This window comes from Melozone crissalis, unplaced genomic scaffold (genome assembly GCF_028551555.1).
Source record: "Melozone crissalis strain CALT ecotype California unplaced genomic scaffold, PUWL_Pcris_2 ptg000023l_1, whole genome shotgun sequence".
NCBI lineage: Eukaryota > Metazoa > Chordata > Aves > Passeriformes > Passerellidae > Melozone > Melozone crissalis.
In genome coordinates, this window is record NW_026535801.1 from 23,137,930 (window position 1) to 23,162,576 (window position 24,647).

At 38.1% G+C, this 24,647-nt stretch overlaps 2 protein-coding genes across 5 annotated transcripts in view; both read left to right on the plus strand.

The window, feature by feature from the left end:
• The window catches only part of TTC21B (tetratricopeptide repeat domain 21B), a 34,029-nt gene extending 33,366 nt beyond the window's left edge, over window positions 1-663 (plus strand). For both annotated transcript variants that reach the window (XM_054277929.1, XM_054277930.1), the window contains one exon: window positions 339-663. In XM_054277929.1, the coding sequence (XP_054133904.1) occupies window positions 339-416 (78 nt within the window). In that variant the 3' untranslated portion in view covers window positions 417-663. The remainder of the gene's footprint in view (window positions 1-338) is intronic.
• A 3,538-nt stretch (window positions 664-4,201) lies between these two features.
• On the plus strand, window positions 4,202-23,433 carry GALNT3 (polypeptide N-acetylgalactosaminyltransferase 3). 3 transcript variants are annotated; one of them, XR_008483115.1, is made up of 11 exons: window positions 4,202-4,268; window positions 11,785-12,379; window positions 13,710-13,882; window positions 15,040-15,189; window positions 15,441-15,675; window positions 16,427-16,544; window positions 16,929-17,129; window positions 18,216-18,347; window positions 18,963-19,064; window positions 19,448-19,654; window positions 21,649-21,732. XR_008483115.1 is itself a non-coding variant. In XM_054277900.1 (11 exons), exons 2-11 carry the CDS (start codon window positions 11,871-11,873, stop codon window positions 22,414-22,416), a joined length of 1,896 nt encoding a protein of 631 aa, XP_054133875.1. In that variant the 5' UTR covers window positions 4,202-4,268; window positions 11,785-11,870; the 3' UTR covers window positions 22,417-23,433. The 3 variants fall into 3 exon arrangements, 2 of the variants coding, with proteins under 2 accessions (XP_054133875.1, XP_054133876.1); XM_054277900.1 differs by lacking the exon at window positions 19,448-19,654 and adding an exon at window positions 22,294-23,433 and having other exon boundaries at window positions 21,649-21,801; XM_054277901.1 differs by lacking the exon at window positions 21,649-21,732 and having other exon boundaries at window positions 19,448-21,285.
• Window positions 23,434-24,647: the final 1,214 nt, after the last annotated feature.

Below are 24,647 nucleotides of genomic sequence, written 5' to 3' on the forward strand. Positions count from 1 at the left end.
AATGAAAACATAAAGGCAGTTCATCATTGCAGAGAAATAATTATTAAAACCTCAGAAATGTCTCCAGAGGTGCCGTCTGATTCATGCATTTCAAGCCACCCAGAGGCTTTAGCCTATGACCCCCATGCCTTCTACACCAAGCTGAAAGAACAGTGGAAATAAGGCAGTGTCTTTGATAAAGGTGGTTTTGACTTGCATGTGTGGTGGTCTCTATCCACAATTAAATATTTGTGTGTTCTTAAAACAAACTTGTTGTTATTTTAGTTTTAAAATGCATCAGCTCCGTGATGAGGGGGATTACCAACTCAGAACTTTTGGATTGTATTGTCTTTTAACAGGTCCTTAAAGTGCATCCAAACTATCCGAAGATCAGGAAGGAGATACTGGACAAGGCCCGAGCATCTCTAAGAAACTAATTTGTTTTTCATGACTCATGGAGTTAACCAGACTTTGGAAACTATGAATGAAATACTGCAGTGACAGAGACCACATCAGCAAAAAATACTGTGGATATGATGAATTTAACTATATTAGAGATCTGTATTATATTTATGAAAAATCTGCAACCTTGAAAGAAATTATATTTTTTCTTATTCAGGATAGAATACCGCTCCCACATGTGTTTTGTAAAGTGTTATCATAACGAAGTGTTATTGGCATTATAAAAACGTTTTAAAGATATAATTCCATATTTTGTTGTGTTTATTTGAAGCAACACTAAAACAACAACCTGTCTTATCTACTGGAGGTGCGTTGTTAAGGGAATTCTTAATGGTAGTGATTAGGTTTATATATTTTGTAAGCAAGTTTTTGGCTTTTCCTGTTGACATTGTATAAAGTTACTTTCAGTTTGATTTTTTGGGTTTCTTTTTAGGACAACTCAAGGCTAACAAAGGAGCCTGTTTGCTGTTGTATCTAATCTTGCTTATCAATAACTGGGTGCCGTATCTTGGGGAATTTTTAGCCAGTTTTCTGAATGCATTGAGGTGCATCACTTAGACAATGATGCTGCCTGCTGGTGGTTGCTAGGTCCTGCATTCCAGTGACTTTGGAGCTAAACTAAAATGAATAGATGTGTCTCAGGACTATAACACTTCTGCAAGATTTGTGTGGATATTAGAAGGGAGAAGAGACTTAAATAAGTGGCATCTTCTTCCCTAGGGGTCCTTGAAACTTAGAATGTGGCTTTGTCCTTTCTGTTTGAGCACTGTCATTCAGTCTGTACATGACTGCCCCTTGCTTCTTTCCTGTGCGTTTGCAGCATGACAGAGCTCAGAGGAGGAAGGTTTAGTGTACTGGGGAAAACTGATGGTATTGGAGTGGAATGAGGAACATGGAAATATCTGGAGAATGCTGAGGATGGGGGAACTCTGACAGGTGGGCTGTGGGGGTCTGTAGTTATAAATAGGTCATAACCTATAAATAGGTTAAACTATGCTCATTGGTGGGGTTTTTTCACTATTAAAAGAATAAGTACTGAGGCAGCTTCTAGTAAAACAACATTTCTTTGTACACAGCCTTATTCATGCAGGATCAATGTGTTGTTGCTTCCTGAATAGCACAGGAATAACATTTAGCTGAAGTTCAGAAAAAAATAGGTGCAAGATGTTTTCAAAAACGTCAAGGCACCTGCATCTGATTTGGTTTTCTCATAAGATGGACATTAGCCTTTCATAAGGTGTGACAGATTAAGTCATGACAATGGTAAGATACAGAAATTAGTTGATAGAAATTGAACTGAGACTTCAAGTTTGGTGACAAGTCGTATGTATACCCCGTGCAGGTAGGATTTCTGAATTCCCATTAGCCATCTAGGCACTGGTGTCTTTTTATATCTAAGGTTTTTAAAATAGGAGTACAAATGAGATATGCCTTTGAATTTAAACATTTTTTAAAAAGGGTCTAAGTAGTCTTTCAGAGAAAACCTTGCTTTAATATAATATCTTTTTGGTTTATGTAAGCCAGTTCAAGTTTTCTTGCGCTTTTTTTAAATTTTTTTTTTTTTTTTTTTTACTTTATCTGCAGAAGAAATGGTTTGGTGTCATACCTATCTGCTTGTACTGTTTCTTACTTTAAAAATGCATGTTCTGGTAGTTTGGTGGGGTGTTTTAGCTCCTTAATAAGTGGATTTGAATGGAACAGACTTCTGGGATGGAGGGGAGTCAGTAATGCTAATTTCAAAGCCCTGCACTCTTCAGTGTGATGTTGCTTAGCAACCCATCTTCCACTTTTGCCTTTGATGAATAAAAGAGGAGAGTGAAGCTGTGGGTTCTATTGATTCATTCACTGGAACTGAAAATCTAAGCATCTTGTAGCTATAGCAACATAAGCCATAGGTGTCTCTTCCTCTTCTCTCTTGTCCCTCTTTTCATCTACAGGTACAGAATGCCTAGAATATCTTCTAAAGGAAATAAAATGATTTTTGGTAATCACCTTGTGCTAAATACCATTTCCTGGTTTAATTTGTAACCATTTTTTAGATTTGTAGAATGCTAAAAAGATGGTCTAGGAAGTATCATTAGGCAAAAATTATTAGTATAAATAGCTAAAAGTAACTAAACTAGTAAGATTCTTAACAAAAATAGAGTGGAAGGAATTTGAAGGGGTTTTTTTTCCCATTTCTGGACTAGGTTTGACACTTGCAAATGATTTCTCAAATATGGCGACAGCAATTTTTAGAAAGGCTGTAGACTTCCTAAAATCAGGCAGTTCTGGTTTAGTAACCTAAAATGTAATCTTTTTATTCATTAAATGAGTGAGTAGTTTTATAAACATACTTTAAACAGGGCTTATAATGTTAGACAGTTTGCTGAAGATTTTCTTTGAAAGGTGACATTTCAGGAAAGTCTCAGTGGCAGTGGATTCTGGCTCCTCAGAAGGTGATGATAAAGAACTCATTAATGGGTTCCATATACAGTGCTGAACAGGGGGAAAAGAGGAAAATAAGAAAATATTTCACTAGCAAGTACTTCTCCATCAGCTTATGACTATGCCACTTCTCAAAGATGTTAACAGTGGTTTTGCTGTCTAGCTTCATTTGCTCTGTGGTTTTACCTCTTGCTTTGTCTTTCAATGAAATTAGAACTCTTTGGGTTTTGCAACATTGACCTGCCATAAAAAGTAAAGAATTGGACCATTACTGCAAAAATCTCATGCTTCTGTCTCTGCTAAAAGTTGTTGCTAATGATGTGACATGGTGCTTGCTAAAAGAGAAGCTGTGTGAATGGTCTGTCTTGTTCTGAGGTGGGGTTTTCTTTGACACTGCTCTTGATGGTTGGGATTGGGTGTTTGGGTTTTTAAGGAGTCAGTATGCCCTTTAGTGCAGGCTTTATTTTGGGAAACAGCAGATTTTTTTAAAGTTCACTCTAGAAATTTGCCTTACTAGAATTTTGTGCTACAAAAGTTGACCACTGGCTGTGCCTGTCTCAGGTGCTGTAGTGCTTAGCACAGTTAAGGCATCAGCTGTCAAAGTCGTAAGGAAGGATTTTATCTAGAAATAACAGAACCTGTGAATTGTGAGAGATTTTAGTCTGAATCTATATTAAAGTGTTCCTGGGCAATATTAATTCCTAAAAGAACTGGCATCACGGTTTTTGGCACTGCTTTGACACAGATCAGTACAACTCCTGCCAACTCCCCTTGTGCTTGCTGAGTGTGTTTAGATACCTGCGGTTCTGCAGCTCCTAGAAAGAAGTTGTGAAGTGCTGGAGTGAGACGGTGATTGTGCTGCTATTATTTGAGTGTACAAAGCAGGAGACTCTACACTCTGTTATGGGAGCGCAAATATTACTTTGGGTTTTTTCTCCCCCACATCAAACCATGCTTCTGTGGAAATGCGATTTTGTACTTATCTGTCTGGGAAACTGCATTGTGAAGAGAGAGCGCCCGGTGTGCTGTCCCTTCTCGCAGCCTGTGATCTCGCCCTCGGAGGGACTGTGTGTCGTTTCCCAGCACTGGGAGTGCTCGATCAGCCCCGCCTGGCACAGGGTGTCCCTTGGCTGGTCGGAGTGAGCCCCTCAGCGCTGCCGGGAGCGCGCAGCGCCGGCCCCGCGTGCCGGGATGGGCTCCCCGGGCGCGTCCCCGGGGCCGCCTCGCGCACCTGGGCGCCAGGTGAGGGCGGGGCGCGGGCGCGCGGGCGCAGGCGCGGAGCCGGCCGCGAGCACCTGGCGGGCGCGGGGCGGAAGCCGCAGAGCCCGCCCGGCTCCGGCCTCCCGGGGCTGCGGTGCCGCTCGCTCGGCAGCGCCTTCGCCGTCCTCCCGCCGGACGAGGTGAGTGGGGGGGCCTCGGGAGGCACCGCGCGGCTCCGCTCCTCCTTGGCCTCTCCGAGGGCTGTGGCCGGCGGCGGGGCAGCGTCCAGTGCCGCTTCTCCTCCGCTCGCCGCAGCCCGTGCGGGTGCGGGCGCGCCCGGCGGGGCTCGGCAGGCGGGCGGGAGCCGTAAGGTCCGGGGCCGGTCCTGGGGGGGGCGCGGGGCCGCGGCTGCCCGGGGCCGGGGCTGCCCGGGGGGTCCCCCTCAGGCGGCGCTTGGCGCGTACGCCCCCCACGCGCGGTGCCCTCAGTGCCAGCGAGGCCGCCGGGGCCCTGCCCGGGGCCGGGCCAGCCCAGCCCTGCGAGCTCCGCGCCGGGGGAACGCGCAGCGGGCGAGGAGCCCGGGCTGCCTGTGCAGACACGGGGCCCCGGGAAGTGCCGGCCGGATGCACTGTCCAAACCGAAGGTATTGACCGAGGGAGGTGTCTCTGCCACGTACGGATCCCGCCCAAGCGTTTGCCCACAGTACCGCATTGATTCGCGGCGGCAGGGTGGTACCAGTTGTGTACACTGCCAGATAACTCTGGGCTATTTCATCCTGCTCCGAGGGCTTTTAAAGAGTTACCGCATTGTCTGTGTCCTCCGGCAGTGTGTTAGTCTTCTGCACAGCAGGTGACTTTACTTAGACAATGTTTGCTTAGGTCTGGAAACTGACAGAAGAAGTGTACTTTAAATTTAATAACCTCTGTGTCATGAATTTTATATTTTTTTAAACTTTGTGTAAAATATTCCTTTACAAAGAAGAATTTGTTCATAAAAATTTTAGTTGGTTGAATAAAAAATCTTACTGGAAATACAAATACGTATGCATTTCGGTAGTGTTGTATATGTTAGTCTTCTGTAACAAAAAGACCTTTGTTTAAAAGATTATCAATTCTATTGATCAATTCAGTCTTGACTAAAGGCAGTGGTGCACTGCTGAGCTGCCAGACTTAAAGCCTGAGACAAAGCAGCCAACTTACAGGGTTTGGTTTCCTTTTTTAGCCAGGTTTGCTCAATGGCCTGGGCAGTTTGGCATCTGCTGCTGTCATCTTGAGGCTTCTCAATAACAGAGCAAAGTAAAAATCAAGTTAGTTACGGAGAGCCTGAATTGCTATTTTTGTTGCACTGTGGGAAGGAGCAGAGGACCAGTTTTCCTCCTCCTCGTAACTGCTATTGCCACTTAACTTGTCCCTTTTGTGGGGTGGGGTGATACCAGAATCAGCCCGGGTATCTTGAGTCCTGTCAAAATAGGAACAAGGTATAATTGCCCTCTCTGTGACATTTCCCCAGTGTCTGTGATTCTAGGTGACACACTGTGTTGCTTTGAGATAATTTTTTGCTTTGCCATGTTTGCTGCCTGGTTTGCCTGTTCAAAGAGCTGCTACCTAGTCCAAGGTTTTCTCTCTTTTGGAATCAGTGTAGAGAGTCATGTTCAACATGAGTTTCTTCTTCTAATCTGCTCATTTTTGTGCCTGTCTTCTACAAGATCTGAGAGTGCCTCAAGTTTCTAAATTATAAAGTGCTAGATTTTTTTCAGTCATGTAAAGCATGGGTTTATTCTCTTACTGTATTACTCTTGCCTCATTTTCCCTAAGACTCACTGAGATCATGTACCATAGGAAATAGTTCTGCTTACAGAGATATCACATAACCACTGACAGTGATTCAGCGATTAAATTTTAGCATCAGTGACTAACTACAGTGGACTAACACAATTCAGCAGTGAAATGTGTCTGGGATAGAGACACCGAAGTGCGAAGAGGAGGAAAGTGAAGACAGCTATGGAAGCTTCCCACAAAGATTACTTTAGCAGTCAGTAACCCAGTAAATCTCCCATGAGGAAACTTTCTTTGCTTTATGCTTATCACTTCAACAAAAGTTTAAGGCCAGTTAGAAAACTGTGATTTTACGACCTGCACTTGGTACTTGGATGTTTTTGTTATCTTAGAAATGTTGCTACAATCAGGAAAACAAACAAAAGTCCTCTAGTTATGGTCCAGATATTATCTTCTGGTGCTTAAATGAAAATGAGACACTAATCCTTCTAATTTAAAACAGCACTTTACAGCTGCTATCATGCTCACTTTTCATCATGGTGTCTTTAGGGACAATCTAAAATAATTTTAACAGAGGCCCAAAACAATTTGACCAAGGAGAAAGTGAAAATACAGAGTTGAGTGAAATTTAAATTTGAGATAAGTGCATGTCATTTACATGTCTCAGATGTGTAAAAATAAGCCATAAATATTTTTATAATAATGGTTACTGTGTATTTTTACTATGCTATCAATTGTCAAAGGGAGCTGTCTGTCTCTGCCTGTCACATGCAGTGCTGGGCTGCAGGAAAGTGGTAGTAGTGCTAATTTTGAGTGCTTCAAACTCAATTTGTCACAGATTGAGTTTGAAACACTTCCATCAGAATACATAAAAGGAGGTTTGGTGATGGTTTGTTTGGGGTTTTTCCTCATGTATTTTTTTATTTAAATGAAACTGCTGAAGGAAACACTTGACTGAGTTTGTTTCAGCAAGCTGTTCTGTGCTGCTGTTGCTCAGAACTTCTTCAGTATCTCCTCCAGAGGTACAGCTTCTCCTTTCTCTGTCATAGTCAATGAGGCAGGTGGCATCCAGTATTTGCTAGAACAACCTGTGCTCTTAATGTTTCTAAAATGAAGGCTCAGGAACTGAGCACATGCAGAATTCCTCCAACAACTTTTTTTCAGGAATAGAGCCACATTTCTACTGACTGAGCTTCAAAGAATGTACCTGGAGGAACAGCACCTGGGGTTTGTGCATTTCTTTTAGGTATGTGTACCCTATTAGGAGTGCATTCAGTAGGAACTGACTGAAACAGATAAGCAAGTGTGGAGATAGAAACTGAACAGCTGATTCTGTTTCTCATTTTCATGTCTTTAGTCTTTAACTTCTGTACATTTCATTTGATCATTTGTTCCTTTATTTAAATCATGAGCTAATATTATCATAACCAGTAGCATAGTTTGCTAAACTTAAGCAACTTGTTTAATAATCCCAAATTTCTGAAGTGCTTCTGAATGGTTTTTATTCTGTGAAGAATCTTCATGTTCCATAATAAGCTAGACCTTTAAAAGGGTTCACTCTGAATTGGATGTTTCTTAGTCTGTCACCAAAGGCACTTATGTGATTGGATGTTCCTCTGAGAGGAACTTCTAGGAAGTGCAAACAGTTTTGTTCAGTGATTTTTTTAAAAAAATTATTTGCCAACGAAAAAAGCATCAATTTCCATAGAGGTAGAAGATGAAAATATCATTTACCAAATTGATTATTTCAGTAACTAATGTTCTAGTAGCACCTACATTGATACACAAAGAAAACAAAAAGCCCTGTTTAGAATTTTAGATTCAGAAATGCCAGTAGGGGAAGTAGCACTTCTTACAGTTAAAGTATCCTGAATATCTTTGTCAGACTTTCACTAATTTGGTGAGAGCAGTTCATCACCATTGTCAAGTTTGTTTGGTTTTTTCCCTATAGTATTTTCTCAGTGTTTTTATTCACACCCACCTTCTGATTAAGGGGACTCTTAAGGTTTAAGGAAGGGATTGTATGCTTTGATAACAAGGAGAAATAGGCAAACTTTTTCTGAGACTGTGCTTCTCCAATTATAGAAGAATTCAGTCAGGTTGAAGCCAAGTTATGTAGTTAAGTGGTTTTGATTAGAATAATTCTGAACCATTGTTTCTCATTTTTTAGAGTTTTTTTTTTGTTTGGGTTTTAGTATTTTTATCTATTCTTTTAGATTTTTATGTTCTGTAAGCAATATTGTCAGGAAACATTTGAAACCTGTTTAACATTCAGATAGAAGAAAAGTAGATTTTAAAATACTTTTTAAAAAACACTGAGGTGAAGTATATCTTTGATACTAACCCCAATGAATTTTGTCTTGCATGACTGGAAAGAATTTCTGCTGACTTGGGTTAATGATACTTTTACTTTTTTATAAAAGATTATTCTCCACAGTGTTGTTAAGATCAGGCTAACAAAAAAATCAGCATTTTCTACTTGTTGGCTGCATTAGCAAGGCTTTCTTGTGAGAGTTTTTGCAGACAGTCGGACATCAGAACCAGTGGGTGGCATAGTGTAACATAGACTGCATTGAATTCTCACACTGCCCATGTGGTGTGATTTGAAGTAGCGTGGCAGCTGCTTTTTGGCACTTTTAGAAGAATTTAGTAGTACATTTTAGTTTTCTGGTTCTTTTCTTCGCAAAAAACAAATAAAAATCCAACTTCAGATGTTTAGGGCTAGTTATTTCAAAGTGCTGTAAGAATCCAGACTACTATTAGTGAAAATAACAGTAATGAATAGAAGATTAAACGCTTTGCTAAACAGTCACCCCAGGGAGTTTAATCATGCCACATATTTCTTCATCATGTCCTGGAGGATTGAATAGTAGCTTGGTCTGTGTTTGCTGACACATTGCTATGCCACAAAAATGTGAGAGACATTTGTGGGGAATAAAGATTGTATTTCTGACTACAAAATTATCCTGGTAAAAAGCCTAAGTAAAATACAGCTTTCATGGCAAAATTATCCTGGTAAAAAGCCTAAGTAAAATACAGCTTTCATGGCAAAAGTTCTTGGGACAATGCAGCTTCTGTTCTGGAAACTGCTACTCTTTTGTGTGACAAAGAACTCTTCTCTTATTGTAAGCAATATCCCTATCAGATATTTCGTCAACAAAACTACACTTAGCATTTGTCTATATCAAAAGATTTTGCTGTATGCTTGTGGCAGTCAAGCCTCTGTCCACCTGGTGTTTCCTGCACATAATATTCCGGGACTGTCACTGGATCCTTTCTTAAAGAAACATCACTTGCACTTGTTTCTGTGCATGGCCTGCTGGTAGAGTGTACTACTCCATATTGAAAGGTTTAAGTTGTGTTGCTGTCTTCCACAACCCACCTAACTCCAGGGAAGGTTCATTTCTAGGGACAGACACATTTCATATGAGTGTTGTGGCAGCATTCTCCACATGTCTCCTGTTTCTAATGCCTCTTATGGCATCATGTATTTGATAGATAGAGGTATATATATGGAGATGTTTTCTTTCCATTTGAGGAAGATATATTTATATTGCTTATTGATTTCTAAGTTTTCAGATTTACTAGTATCTTATGTGCTTGTGCATGGTGTACTGTGAAGCAGTAATGTGATTTTCTTTTTGATGGTATTAGGAAATCATTCCTAGTTAGCAACCTGCAGAGTTCCTGCAATGCTGGGTGCTGATCTGTACATATTTGGTGTTTTACCTTGTGTATTGCATTTTCATGGCAAGGTTAGGATGGCTGCACAGGTGGCCTCTGTGCTGAGACATGGGGCTGCCCCCCACCTCCAGTCTCATCCAGGGCCGAACACAGCTGGTTCCAGCCAGCTGTAGAGCAGACCCACTGTTGGCCAAAGCTGAGCCACCCAGTGTAGCAGGTGGTGCCTCTGTGACGAGGTATTTAGGAAAGGGTAAAAAATACTGCACAGCAGCTGTGAGAAAGAGGAGTGAGAAAAATGTGAAACTCTGCAGAACCCAAGGTCAGCGAAGGAGGAGAGGAGGCGTTCCAGGCACTGGAGCAGATATTCCCCCTGCAGCTCATGGAGCAGACTGTAGTGAAGAATTTCTCTGCAGCCCATGAAAGGACCACCCCAGAGGAGGTGCAGGACCCCAGGCCAGAGCAGGTGGATTCACCCTGAAGAAAGCTGCAGCCTATGGAGGGCCCATGCAGGAGCAAGATCCTGGCAGGAGCTGTGACCCGTGCATGGCCCATGCTGGAGCAGTTTATGCTGAAGTAACGTACTGCATGGAGAGAACCTGTGCTGGAGCAGGGGAAATGTGTGCAGAGCTTCCTCTCTTACAAGCTAACCACAGCCCTTATTATTCATTCCTTCTGGCCACTAGGCAGAAGGGAGAGAGAAGAATTGGGAATGAAGGAGTGAAGCTGAGCCAGGGGAGGTAGCTTGAGCCTTTGTTTCTCACCATCCTACTTTATTTTAAATTGGCAGTAAATTCAAATTCATCATTACAAGTCTGTGTTCTCTGTGACAGTAACTACTAAGTGATCACGGTGTCCTTAGCTCAGCCCATGTGATTTTCCATCTTATTTTGTCCCCACTGTCATGCTGAGCATGGAAAGCAAGAGAGGGGCTGGGTTGGTGTCTGGCAGCCAGTCAAGATCAACCCACCAGACACTGTGAGAAAACAAGACATTTTTCAGTCTGGTAGTTTGGTAATTTGGTTGCAATCCTTTCATTGGGAAGATAGTTTTTATTTGTAGTGTTCCATATAAAGGTATCAGTGTTGTAGTTCAAATGTTTCAGCAGTAAGGAAAAATGGGAAAATAATATGCGACACAGAAGTGGACTGGTTTGTTTGGTTTGGATTTTTTGAAATTTTGTGAGTTGAGAAGCATGGTTTTGGTACTTTTTAGTATGATCTAATATGCTTCCCCTCTGCATTCTTTTAACAATAACTCCATGGTAAAAACACTGTAGTTTGAATGTATGGGTTTATTAAGCTGACATAAACTTTGAAAAACATTGTAATGTGAAGAAATCTAGATGCTTAGTTTCTCCTGCTGATTCTTGAAGAAAAGCAGGTAATGGGTGGGGGGTTTTGTTTTCTCTGACTTGTATCTGTTCCTGAGTATATATTACTCCAGCTAAGAGCTGCTTGTATTTCAGAGGAATAAATAGAAAAGTAGTTTTTTGCAATTTTGTGGTGAGTAGTTAGCAAGTGGGAAGTGTGGCTTTTAGCTAGATGCTATTTATTTCTCGTTTCACATACATGCAATTTAGACAAAAATGAAGCTATTCCCTGAATAGCTATTCCAGCTATTCAAGCTGATGGCAGAAGGTATCCCCTTGTAAACTGCCAGTTTGGCAGAGAGAATTTATTTCAAATCACTTGGATTTTGGTAGTCTTCAAATGTCTTTCATAATTTCATCTTTGATACTTGTCTGTGAAAAAAATAATGGCAGAAACTTGAAAATTGTTGAAATAAGTTGATTTTTTTGATTGAAAAGTCTTTCCTATATTTTAGTTCACTTTCCACATGGCTCTTTCTGACATGCAGCTTGAACTAATGTATTGATGCCACCTGTTCTTCTTCTGTCCCATCATTTAACTAAAATTCCTTGCTCTATAAGACTTTATTCTAATTTTAAACAAACTACTTGGAAGAAAATAAACTTGAAGTAGTGACTCTGTGTAGAAATACTGTTTTATTCTTGATGGTATGCCTGATTTCAGGTTCATCTATATGTATTTAACAAATAAAACCCAAAGCAAAAAGCAGGGAAAGGGCATTTTGAGTATTTTATAGATAGGTTTGATGTATCTTTAAGTGATGTAGCTTGCTTAACATTTGACTTTTGGGAGTTGTGAATTAATTCCTTGCCATTAATTTCTTTTGGCTTTACATAGTTGACTAAACTGATGACATCTAAATTAATACTGTTTGCTTTAATTTACAGGTGTTATAATTTCAAGAAATGCTGCAACATATTTGAAGAACAACACTCACAGAAACTTCTGTTGTGTGAAAATTTTTAAAACTAGAATGGCCTTGAAAAAGACACCTAAACTATTTAAGACATTTTTTCACTGGAAACTTTGGAAATTTAGCATTATTGTATTTGTCTTTCTGGTATTTCTATTTTTATTACAAAGAGAAGTGGGTGTTGAAGATTTTAAGGATGAAGCAGGGATTGAGCCAGTTGTTGGAAAGAAAAGTCACGTATTAGGTCTTGTGTTAAATGCTATGAACAATATCAAAGGTGCAAAGCCCAAAATGCAGATAAAAGCACCCATGAGGCAAACTAAGGTTCCTGGAGAGAGACACTGCTTGCCAGGGCACTATACTCCAGTGGAACTGAAGCCCTTTCTGGATCGGCCTCTTCAAGATCCTAATGCTCCTGGAGCTTCTGGCAAAGCATTTAAAACCATCAACCTAAGTTCAGAAGAACAGAAAGAAAAACAGGCTGGAGAAGAGAAACACTGTTTTAATGCATTTGCAAGTGATAGGATTTCTTTACACCGAGATCTTGGACCAGACACTCGACCTCCTGAGTAAGTTGAAGGGTGTATGTCCTGATGGTTGAAAAACTTCTCAGAAATTCAGCCTGCAAAGGGATTTGAGTTCAGCAGTAGGTGGTAGTTTAGGAAAGTCTCCTAGCTATACATAATGATTGGCTGTACATAGTGATCCACAGTGCCAAAGCCAAGAATGTTTAGAAAAGCTCACTTCTTTCATGGTTTTGAATTCAAAGTAACCATATTTAAATAAGGTGTTCTGATTTTGCCTTTCAGGCTAAAATTTCTGAGTAACTAAGCCTGCTTAGTTTTACTTAGAATAAAACTAAAAATGTGCTTTCAACACTTTTCCAATTAAAACAAAGCCCCCATTTTTTAGCATTCAGTGTTAATAAAACTACATAATTTAATTTAATAAATTAGGAATTTAGGCATAATTTAATAAATTCGGATTTGTAAACTGTTGAACAAGGGAATGGAAGATCTCAGCAGCAATCTTGTGGTATTGAAGAATTTTTTAAATGTACACTGTAGGGCTTGAGGAGAGTGGATTTTAGTTATGAGCAGTCTCTCTCAGTGTCAGATGAAATGTTGTCAGGCATCTGTGCCAGAAGTGGCTGAACTTACTGAGCTGCTGCTGGTACACACAGTGCAGCTCACCTTAACCTCTCCTGGAGCATAACTGGGGAGGCTTTGCTTGTGTGTTTGTGAGGCAGTGACTCTGGTTATTGCCTTGGGATGTCCTCCAGGCCCCAAAGCTGACAGGCCATAAACGTTAAGTGTGCAACTTATGAATACAGCATTGTCATCTTGACTTGCCATTGGATCTAAAGTTACGTTTAGGATATGTCAGCCTTGAAAAACTGTGGGTTTAAATTGTATCCCTAGAATCGGACATGCTGCCCTAAGCCTTACATAACACTTCTACAGAGCTTTGAAATTTGAATTAGATAGGTTATATTTTCTTTACAAACTGATTTTTTTCTAATAAATATTCTTCTTTGTATTCTTAGGTTTCAGCAGTAATGATGACTTTTGAGTTAGCTTAGTCAGTACCTGCTGTTCTCAATAAAATAGTATTTTTTCCTGAAGAAGGCCTGGATATTATATGAAATATACTGAAATGTGTGTGAGACAGAAGCAAAACTAAGTTGTTCAATTCTCAGTCATGATATTAAAAAAATATTCTGAACAGCTGCTTCAGTTGAAGTACCTACCTTTGCACTCCAAAGCTAGGATAGAAAGCAGAAAAGCAGGACTATTTAATGTCCATAATTACAAAGTTTTGTGCTGGAAAGAAAAGTTGAAGAGTTTGAGTAAAATATTGTTGTCCATTTTGTAACCCCTGACACTTTCTAATTTGTAGATGTATTGAACAAAAGTTTAAGCGCTGCCCGCCGTTGCCAACCACAAGCATTGTCATCGTTTTCCATAATGAGGCGTGGTCAACTCTGCTCAGAACTGTGCACAGTGTGATGTACACATCTCCTGCCATCCTGCTGAAAGAGATTATTTTGGTGGATGATGCCAGTGTAGATGGTACTTTTGTTTTTAATTGAAAAGGTTATGATTGCAGATAAATTGGCTAAGGTCTCTTTACCACTGTTGACATGTATAACAGTATTCTAAATGGTTTTGTTTCTTTCTTTCTTTTTTTTTTAATATAAAATAGCCCTCCCCCACCATTTTTCCTATAAGGTAGTTAAATATGAAAATCCTGTGCTCAAAAAAAAAAACAACTAAAACCCAATTTTTGTTTTTTCCAATTCTGATTTACCTGCATAACTGCTTGCATGACAAGTAGCTTTGTAATTTTTGTTTCAAATCAATTGCAATTTGCATCCAAGTATAAATTGGCCCAGACTTGTAGAAATTTGCATTTTATCACAGTGGTTGTCTCTAGGCAAATAAAATTCAGTAATATGAAGGGTAGTGTCTTTATTAGAATGCAAAATTATTTGATGGCAACCTAATCTTCAACAGTAAATCTGAGTCTCAAAATTAATTCTATATATTCTTAGTGTGAACATAAATGCAAGCTCAGAAAACTTTGTATGCTTAGCTTAAGATGAACGTGTTTCTACATACTTGTACTAATGTACTTACACTTTTTTGCACGTCTGTATTGAGTCTATTGAAACACTTGGATGTGAAGCATGTTCAGTAGTACAGTTTAATACTTAGGATGGGCAGAATAAAAAAGATGATGTGAGATGTTTCATTAGAGATGCGGGTTTCTTTCTCAAAATCTGAACATTTAAATTGGTTTTTATGTGGCTTCTGTTGCTGTTATAAATACCGTAGCCTTTCAAAACTGTGTAAATGTGCCATCATTAAGGAAAGAATTTGGATGAGCTGTAGATAATGTAAGTATGAGATCCATTTACTATGAAAATGGAATTGGTATTCAGATGGTTAACACTGCAGCAGAGATGTACTAGCATGTCCTTTCTTGTTCAGAATTATTTTAATGTTCCATCTCCTGTTCTCTGCTGGTTACCTCTTCCTACACCCCTACCCCCAAAATACTCATCCCCTAAAAATAACTTCAGCAGATAGGAACTTTTATGACTTTGATGTTTGAGATAATTTCTGGGGTAATTGTGAGTTGTTTATCTTGTTCACTTAATAGTGTAACATTTTGGGCAGTGGCATGTGTATACACTGAATATCCTGACAGTGATTTCTCTTTGTAGAATACCTGCATGATAAACTAGAAGAATATGTGAAACAGTTTCAGATAGTTAAAGTAGTCCGTCAGAAGGAAAGAAAAGGTCTGATCACTGCGCGGTTGTTGGGAGCTGCAGTAGCAACAGGAGAGACCCTCACCTTCCTGGATGCTCACTGTAAGTGTAACCTGTACATATGCCAGGTCAGTTTTATAATGCTGTTGTCTTTAATTCAATGTTGCAGACTCTTTATTAATTATAAATGTTAGCAATATATAATTTTTTCTATTGCTGTTTCATATTATTGAAAGTATAATTAGCAATGCTATTTAAAAATAGTCCATATTGGCTTGCTGGACATGTTGAAATATACCCTGTGTACTACTTTATAGCCAAGCAAAAATTCAGTGTTCCCATTTTTTCTACAGGTGAATGCTTTTATGGCTGGTTAGAGCCATTATTGGCAAGAATAGCTGAGAATCCTGTTGCTGTTGTAAGCCCTGACATTGCTTCTATCGATCTCAATACCTTTGAATTCAGTAAACCATCTCCTTATGGGCATAGCCACAACAGAGGAAATTTTGATTGGAGTTTGTCATTTGGATGGGAGTCTCTTCCTAAACATGAGAATAAAAGAAGAAAGGATGAAACCTATCCAATTAGGTAAATTTAATTTGAATACTATTTAAACCCTTCTGTCTTCACAGAGTTTATCTTATGAACAATAGTTTGTAAATAAATTAGTTCTTCTGATAAGTCTAATCAGACTTCTTAGCATCTTAGATGTTTTTTGTAATACTGTCTTTGCGAACCACATTTTAAAGCATTCATGAAAATGTAGCCTCATCAAGATAGTAATTGCTGTGCATTACTACTTCTATATACAGTGGAAATTACCTATATTCCTAGGAGGGAGGTGCAGAAGAGGATTATACACAGTTATTTTCAGAGACAGTACAATGATTCTGTCTCCTCATTCACTTTACTTGAAAGAATGACAAAAAGGGTCAGAGCACCCAAATACCAGGCTGATACAGTAGTGATTTGATGCTAATTGTACCTGCTTAGTCCACAGACAGGTTACTGGTCTGTAGGAGTTGTACTTTTGCTCGATTTCCTCCATACAGAGAACATTTGTTTGTTTTCTTGACACTTTCTTTTATGCCAGCAGTTTTTAACCTGAACAAGTTCTTAATAAATGGCAATAAGCTGTCAAAGGAGACTTAAATATGTGTGAACTTAAATATGTGTGAACATATTTAAGTGCTAGAAGCATTATCTATGCCCAGAATGTGCATCACTGTAGTGAAATACTAACAAGTGCTTAGAAAATTCCTGGAACAGTTGCACCATGATTTTACATCTATATTCAAAAAAATGTTTTGTCTTTCTCGGTAAAATTTTCTTTTTGCAGAACACCTACTTTTGCTGGAGGTCTCTTTTCAATATCAAAAGAGTACTTTGAACACATTGGAAGCTATGATGAAGAAATGGAAATATGGGGAGGTGAAAATATAGAAATGTCTTTCAGAGTAAGTTTAGCTCCATAATTAGCCATTGCCTCTATGCTGACAGTGTACAGGGGATTTGAGAATAAATTAGTACTAGATATTGATTCCTCTGCTCAATCAGCCAACTAGGACAAGGAAAATTGAATTACTAATTACCTATTAAATGAAATACAAACATGCTCAATAAACTGCTTTTAATTTTTTTTAAATGCTTTTAGGGTTGCTATCTGAAATGTGTGTTTCCAGAGCTTATATGATTAGGAGATTCACTGATGGTATGCCTGATATATGTACTCTTGGTAGTGATTTGATGATGTGTTCTGGCAAACAATAGTATTACTGATTTTTTTTTCCACTCCCTGAATTCTAATTGCAGTGTACTTACACACTAAATGTTATTATTAGGTATGGCAGTGTGGTGGACAGTTGGAGATCATGCCTTGCTCTGTTGTTGGCCATGTCTTTCGCAGCAAGAGTCCCCATACTTTCCCAAAAGGTACTCAGGTGATCACACGTAACCAAGTTCGCCTTGCAGAAGTGTGGATGGATGAATATAAAGAAATATTTTACCGAAGAAACACAGAGGCAGCAAAAATTGTGAAACAAGTAGGTGGTGGTGGTGGTATTAGAAATCACACTTGCTGCGGTGAAAGTTTTGGTGAGCAAAAGTTATTTATTGACAAAGTATGTAAGGATTCTAGATACTTTAATGAAAAGACTGTTTAGTTTGCTTAATGCTGCAGCCCCAACAAGCATGAAAAAACCTAAAGCGTTAGGGTGATGAATGTTGGTTTTGTATGGTGAGGTTTTTTTATTAGTGGTTTTTTTCATGCATTCTCCTGGGTTGTTTGCGTTGTGCAGGTACAGGAACTACCAGAAGAACATGAGAGAAACTAATGGTGTAGACAATGTAAACTAATTTATTTTCTGGAATGAGAAAAATGGTCTTGTTAGTTTCAAGTTGCTGTGTATTCTTACTGAAAAAGCAGGTTTTGTGGTTCTTTAGCAGCAGAATAAAAGTTACTTGATGATGGATAACCATCCTGTCTCTATCTGCTTAAAAAGTCAGTTATTTTCAAGTAAATAAATATTTGGGGTTGAGGTTGGATGTTGGGTTATTTGTTTTGTAAGTTTTCTGCCCAGCTAGAATCTAGTTTTCTTTCAGAAGTTGTCTCTCCCCCTTCATGTGATAAATTTTTGTGACTGTTGTATCACTGAAAGTATTACATTTCCTAGGCATGTCCAGCACCTAAACAACTGAATTTTGTTTGGGAGATTCTACATTGTACTGGATATTATGCTAATTATTTTATTAATCCAGTTTGTTGCTTCAGCTTACACTTTTAGTGAGATCAGATGGCTTTATGGCTGTAATCAGTATGTTCTTACTTGCACTTTCCCACTTCATGGCACTCTGTTAAAACTTTCTTGGGACTAAAGATACTTCTATGTTTTCCATCTTGCAATGTATTTTTCTTGCAAGCGCTTTGAAATGCTGCAGGCAGGATGTCAGTGGTGTTATGGCACAGAAAGACAGCAGTAACTGTAGTAGTACAGCATTAACAAGAAAAAAATCAACAAATGAAGCTTAAAACTTGCCTAGTAATACACAGAATATCATAGCTTTATATGTGCAAAATGAATATTAATATATTTATATTCCATCCTTCTTTACCTCCTTTCCTCTAACAGAAAACATTTGGAGATATATCAAAAAGACTTGCTTTAAGGCAGCGCCTGCAGTGTAAAAATTTTACCTGGTACCTCACTAATGTTTATCCAGAAGCATATGTGCCAGACCTGAATCCTTTGTTTTCTGGATATGTAAGTTTAATTGTAATTATTTCCTATATTTCTCATACTCCAGAAAGTTTGCTAATTTCTTGTACTACCTTAGCCACAGCTTTTGGACTTTAGCTATCTTTAACTGCTCCAGGGTTTTCTGTCACTACTCTGGACAAAGAATCTCTTTTGCATCCCTTTTATAGTTTTGTCAATAGCTGCGTCATGTTCGTTTTTCATTTATGTCAAAAGTCATTTTCCCTGCCAATGACTTTAGACATTGCATTGCTAAAATAAAGTAATAGCTCTTAGTGTGAGGTGACGTGAATTTTTAGCGTGTATTTACAAATAAAACTTTCCCTTCCTCCTGTTTTAAATATTTTATGTGTATCTGTTCAAACTGTGATTTTAATCACAGTAATATTGTACAGAGCAGACTCATAAATAACTCCATGTGTGACTGTAGTTACTAGGCTTTTAGTTAGAAAAGATTACCTGAGGAAACAGGATTTTTAGATTTGAGTATAGCAGAAAGTAAAAATGAACAAACAGCTGTAATTGTTGTTAAACTAAAGGCGACTTTTGTCTCTGACTGAGACAGTTTGAGTTTCTGACATTCCACTGAGCTTTTTTATGCTGACAACACTCTTTGTTCAGTTAAAAAATATAGGTAACCGCATGTGTCTGGATGTTGGTGAAAATAACCATGGTGGCAAACCACTGATTATGTATTCTTGTCATGGACTTGGAGGAAACCAGGTAAAATATTTAATACCTGATTTTTTTCTTTCTTCTGTTGTAGCTTTTCCGTATAAAAACTTTAAATTAATTTTAGAGAAATTGACTAATTTTTAATACGCAATTTCTCTCTTCTTATCTCTTTTTTCCTTTATTTTCTTTAACAGTTAATTCCTATATATATAAATAAAAATTCCATACCACTCTTCATGTCATGTCCTGTTTCTAATGTTTTAACTTCAGTATACAAATTCAGATTTCAAACACACTTGCACTGCTTCACTTGCCTTCTCTTTTCTGTGCAAAACCTTTTCATGCCACCATTACTCCTGTCTTATAAGTGTTGTCTCCTTAATTCTTCCTTTCCTTATGCTTCCTCCTATTGCTTCTTTCTCTGTCACCAGGACTCGCAGTGTCAAGGAAGATGTTGGTTGGAATCCGGCCACTGGGAGACCAAGTGTCCAGGCCTGAGCACCTTCCCTGTCACGCTTGCAGCCTCACAGTGTGAGGTCCAAGTGGCCCATCCTGTGCTGGCTTATGCAAGTGAATAATATGATTCCATTTGTTCAAGAGGAGCTCTCTTGGGTCCATAGCTCTTGGAGGCAGCCATGGTGCTCTGTTCCTTCTACAATATATCTTGCCATAGATGTCAGATATTGAATTGTTCCATCATTACTGTAATACTAACAAAAAGAACATCTCCTTCTCTGCCCAGAAATGCATACTTCTCTGTTGCTTTTAAAAGTGATCCTTAATAATTAAAGGTCAGCAAAGGTCTTAAAGTTTTTATTAAAATACAATTGTTATCTTATGGGAGGGAGGGTGTTAATAATTTTTTTTTCAATCTTAAAAGACATCCATTGATGGCACTGTGAAAATTGAGACACGTAATCCTAGTCAGGTGATACTTTCTTCCTAATCATTTTTTGTGAGACATGGCATGCTGTCTAGATTAAGAACTACCCTATTATGTTAGCTTCTTACAGGATTGAATTTGGGGTTTTATTTGATTGTGGATTAATACTATTAGCCTTTTCACATTGTCACAGTTTGGGACACTGTAGAAAGACATTGTATTAAGAGATCTGCTGTATGTTTCTATTGTTCTCTTAAGTTGTCTTGGGCTATACTAAAATTCTATTCTTTCAAGTGTTATGTTTTTTGTTTTCCCTCCTGCTACAAAATAACAAAATAACAATCTGAATTCCTTTAAATGCCAGCCTTCAGAGAACTGATTTTGCTGATAATGCTTAAGAGATGCATATTTGCTTACTTAACCCTTCTCATTACAATGCTCTGTTTTCAGTTTCCTCTATTCTTTACCAGACTTTCAGCAGTGTAGGCTGACATTTCCCATGCTGTTATCTTCATCAATATATTTGAAATGGGAGTATAAAAGAGAACCTAGTTTTCAGAATTGTGTATCAGTTGTGTATTATTCTTCCTTGTTAGAATACTGGAGGCTGGAAGCATGCCCATCTCAGTATCCAGAATTAATAAAGTTCTAAACATAGCTTTCAATTCATTATTTTCAGGGCTTGCAGAGATGTTGAAGTTCCAAAAATAAAAGGACAGATTAAGTCAGATTACCAGATAAAGAGTAAATTACTATGTCTGAGAGCTAAATGACTAAGCAGGTCACTCCTTCACTACCTGTTTTGAGGACTAATGTTGGTCCTAGCGTCTGCTTGTTCCTCAGTGCTGTTCCCATGGCTTCCAAGGTAGTGAGGAGATGATTGCTGACCACTGGAAAATGGAAAGCCAAGGGGGCTCACTGAGCCTGGCCTTAGTATTCAAAGGAAGGATATGATGAAGGTGGCTGACATCCAGAGGCAAGAAGCAGTAGCAGTGAGATGTAATGTTAGGGACTCTGCTGGTAAATGTGGGAGAAAAGCAAGAGACCTGATGTTAGGCTGGGGCTGAAGGGGTAAAAAACCAGCTCTGTCTGTAACTTTTAGAAGTAAATCCCTGTTAGGATCAGAATTATAGCTGAACCTTAGGAGCACTCTGCTGTCAGGAAATCATGGTAAAATGACTCTCACAAAATACATGCTTATAATTTTCTAATGGTTACTTCACAAGAGGCTATGACAGCATCCTATTGTTCACATTTATTGTTTAGATCAAGCAGCAAAAGTTGTTATACAGCAATCAGCATTGTTTCGTGTGGCAACTTTTCTTTTTGGTTGCTCTAAGAAAAACCAAAATCTAGCAACAGAAGTGAATACTGATTTTTAGTCAAAAAATGCCAAAATTTAAGTTATCTTAAACTATATCTACTGTTCAGTTTGTCTCTGAATTATATATGGTCTGTGTGGGTGTAAGATTTTACATCATAGTACACATGCAGCAAATCTTATTTCCTATTTACACATACAAGTATAAATTAGTATTGCATTACTACTAAAAACTGCTTTTAGTTTTGTAAACACTTTTGAAGTGTCTGTGCTAAAAATCAGAGGAATTATTCTGTAGTCTCAAAATTTAAATAAGGAAAGAAATTTATTACTTTGTGTATGGGACTTTGAAAGGTTTAATTTAATTTAATTTAATACTTTTCTTTGTGTTTGTTTACCAAAATTTTCTTTTAAAATTATTTAAATAGTACTTTGAATATTCTGCACACCGTGAAATTCGCCATAACATTCAGAAGGAGCTTTGTCTGCATGCTTCCAAGGGACCTGTGCAGCTTCGAGAGTGCTCTTACAAAGGCCAGAAAACCTTTGCTGTTGGGGAGGAGCAGTGGCTGCACCAGAAGGTACATATCCTGTGCAGTGAAATGGCATTTCTATTAGTTAATTTTGGATTTTTAGTAAAAGCAAAAACACCAACAAGAAAAACTCTGAAGCCAAAAAAATGTAAGTTTAGTTTTGACAGGAAAATGGACATAATTTCAGCTTGTCAGTTGCAGATCAAAACTTGATTTCACTAGTAGGAATGTCACTTAAAAAACAGTTGATATCCTTTTAGTGTGTTTTTGTCTAGACATCTAGACATCCACCTGGAAGTCAATTCAGATGCTTTGTATATTTTGTACACCTGTATAGTCAGATGTTTTTAAAGTATTTTACAAAATTTTCCTAACAAAGCAAGTTGGCACTTACATACTACCTATGTATTTTCTAGCCCCCTCTACATCACCTGTATGAGCTTACTCTTTAGCACCCAGCTTGGGGGAAGAACTGTGGGGGGAACTAGCATGTCCATTGTTTGTTCACTTTTCTTTTCTTCCTTTTTTTCCTCACTTTAGGATCAAACTCTGTACAATGAAGCACTACATATGTGCCTTACAGGAAATGGAGAGCATCCGAGTTTGGCATCCTGTAATCCATTAGACCCCTTCCAGAAGTGGATCTTTGGCCAGAATGATTAATATTTGATATTACAGGCCACAAGCATTTTATTAAAAGAAAAGAACCATTCTGAACTGTGATCATATGCATATACTGGATTTTTTTGTGATAGTTCAAATGCAAAATGTTTAAACAGTTTCTTTTCCCTCTAAAGTTGGATATAAAATGTGTCATAAGAGATTCCCTGGGACTCTGGTATACCAAAGATCATTGGGATCCTGGTTATATTTTGTTTACAATATTTCTATGATAAGACTTTATATGTTGACCACTGATTTATGGATCCTGTTAGTTCTCTTATCTTAGGGGCCATATGTGGGGTTTTTTTTGACATACTGTAAGTACTTCTGAAGAGGACTTATTTTCTCTGTAGTGTCATGAGAAATTATTGTCTGCTGTCTAAAACCCAATACACTTTATATGTATGTTTTTATGCTCAAATGGCTGACTTTATTTTTTATTATGATTTACTTAGTGAAACTTTCTCAATATTTTTTTAGTTTCTTCACTTAAAAAATTAGACCATCAGGTCAAAGCCAAATAGGATACCACATTGTGCTCAGCTTCTAGGAAGTCAGTTGTTTTTTAGAAGAAAAAAGTAATTTCACTAAAATATGTATTTATGATTATTTTAATGGAAAATCTGCTTAATTGATACTAATCTTTTGTTTGGCCAAAACTTCTTGTATAGATTTTTTTATATTTCATGCACTTAAAAAATTATAATAAAGTTTTATTGTGGTAGGCTCCTGAGCTGCTTAACATTCACACATTTTTTCAGCATTCTGTTCATTACTTTTTGTAAATTACATGTTATCTCGTAAACTTCTGCCCCTACCTTCTAGTGTTTTATGCAATATTTAACTCAGAGGTTTCTAATGTTATCCATATGTAATTTCTTTTGCCAACACTTGCATATTAATTTTTTTTCTTGTTTGTTTTCCCTGTTACAAAGGACTGATCTCAGATTTATCAGTCTGAGTGAGACCTTGGCCTTCCTAACTACTCTGCTAATTATAGAAAAGAATATAGCATCAAATATATAATAATTTTTTAAAAAATTTATAAAGTGAAGACAAAAGTATTTGGCTGCATGATCAAATATAAAGCAGAGAATAAATTTGAAGGAGTGGGTATTAAAGGCCAAATAGGACAAAAATACACTAATAATAAATCTGTTCTTTTGTTCTAGTAAGTAGGTAATATCATTACAGATAAATGTTAACTTTAGTCTGGTGGATGAATGGATGATGATGTGGAGTTTTTTTTTTTTTTACTTCTGTGGTGAGGAGAGAGCCTGTTTGTAGTTTAATGGTACCTAGTTCCATTTCTGAATAAAAGCAAGTAAAATTGTTTTCAGTACTTGTAAGTCATCTAAAAGACAAAAAAGTGTATAAGCAAGGACCAATGATAATTTGCCAGAAGCTTTAATGCTAATTTATTTTTCAGGTTTGATAATGCCTTTGAGTTGTGTCTCAGCTTTTGTAAGGCTTTTGGACAACCTGCTGAGAGTATCCCAGGAAATTAAAGCTGTACAACTTAAAATAACTTGATACAGAGTGAACAGAAATTGTTGAAAAGACTGTACCAGGAAGGGTTATTTATGCCACTGAAACTGGAAGGTTGTGTAGAACAACACTGCACAAAGGTCTCCCTGCATCCTCTGATGAATATTTTAATTTGGTAATGGAATGCAAAGCATTATTACTTCTGCAGATCAAACCAATATTTGAAGGCTAGTACACACATTTGATAAAATGGGGGAATTGAGGAAGAATATAACACAGGTAAATGAGAAAATTGTTGCATATGAATGGAGGATGGGAGATTACACAGAGAGCAACTGAGTTGTGTTGAACTTGGGTATGGAATGGAAACTCAGTGTCCGAGGAACCTGTTCTAGAAGACAAGGTATTGAGCATACCAGTTTAAATGTACTTGTTCTTTTAGTTCTCAGTTCATGTTATAGAGGAAATGCATTATTTTTAATATCAGTAAAGGATCATTTCTTCATGCAACCTGTTTCTCTTGGAAGCTTGTCATATTGGGATGTGCACATATGAAACATCATTTAGCTACTCATTTAGCAGTTGGGTTTTTGCCTTTTGTTGGGGTTTTTTTTAATAGCTAACATTTCAAACAAGGGTAGAATTTCAATTGCAAGAAAACGAGTGTTCTGTTGCACTTGGAAGTAGGAACTTCTTCCTAAGCAATGTAGAGAAGCTCCACTTTGTATTTTTTGGGTTACCTG

What these genes read in the sequence shown, in the direction of transcription:
- GALNT3 (XM_054277900.1), top strand. Translation starts at nt 11,871, where the DNA reads ATGGCCTTGAAAAAGACACCTAAACTATTTAAGACATTTTTTCACTGG. An exon ending in CAGCAAAAATTGTGAAACAA is followed by an intron (nt 17,130 to 18,215) that starts GTAGGTGGTGGT and finishes TTCCTCTAACAG; the next exon opens with AAAACATTTGGAGATATATC. An exon ending in ATGGACTTGGAGGAAACCAG is followed by an intron (nt 19,065 to 21,648) that starts GTAAAATATTTA and finishes TTATTTAAATAG; the next exon opens with TACTTTGAATATTCTGCACA.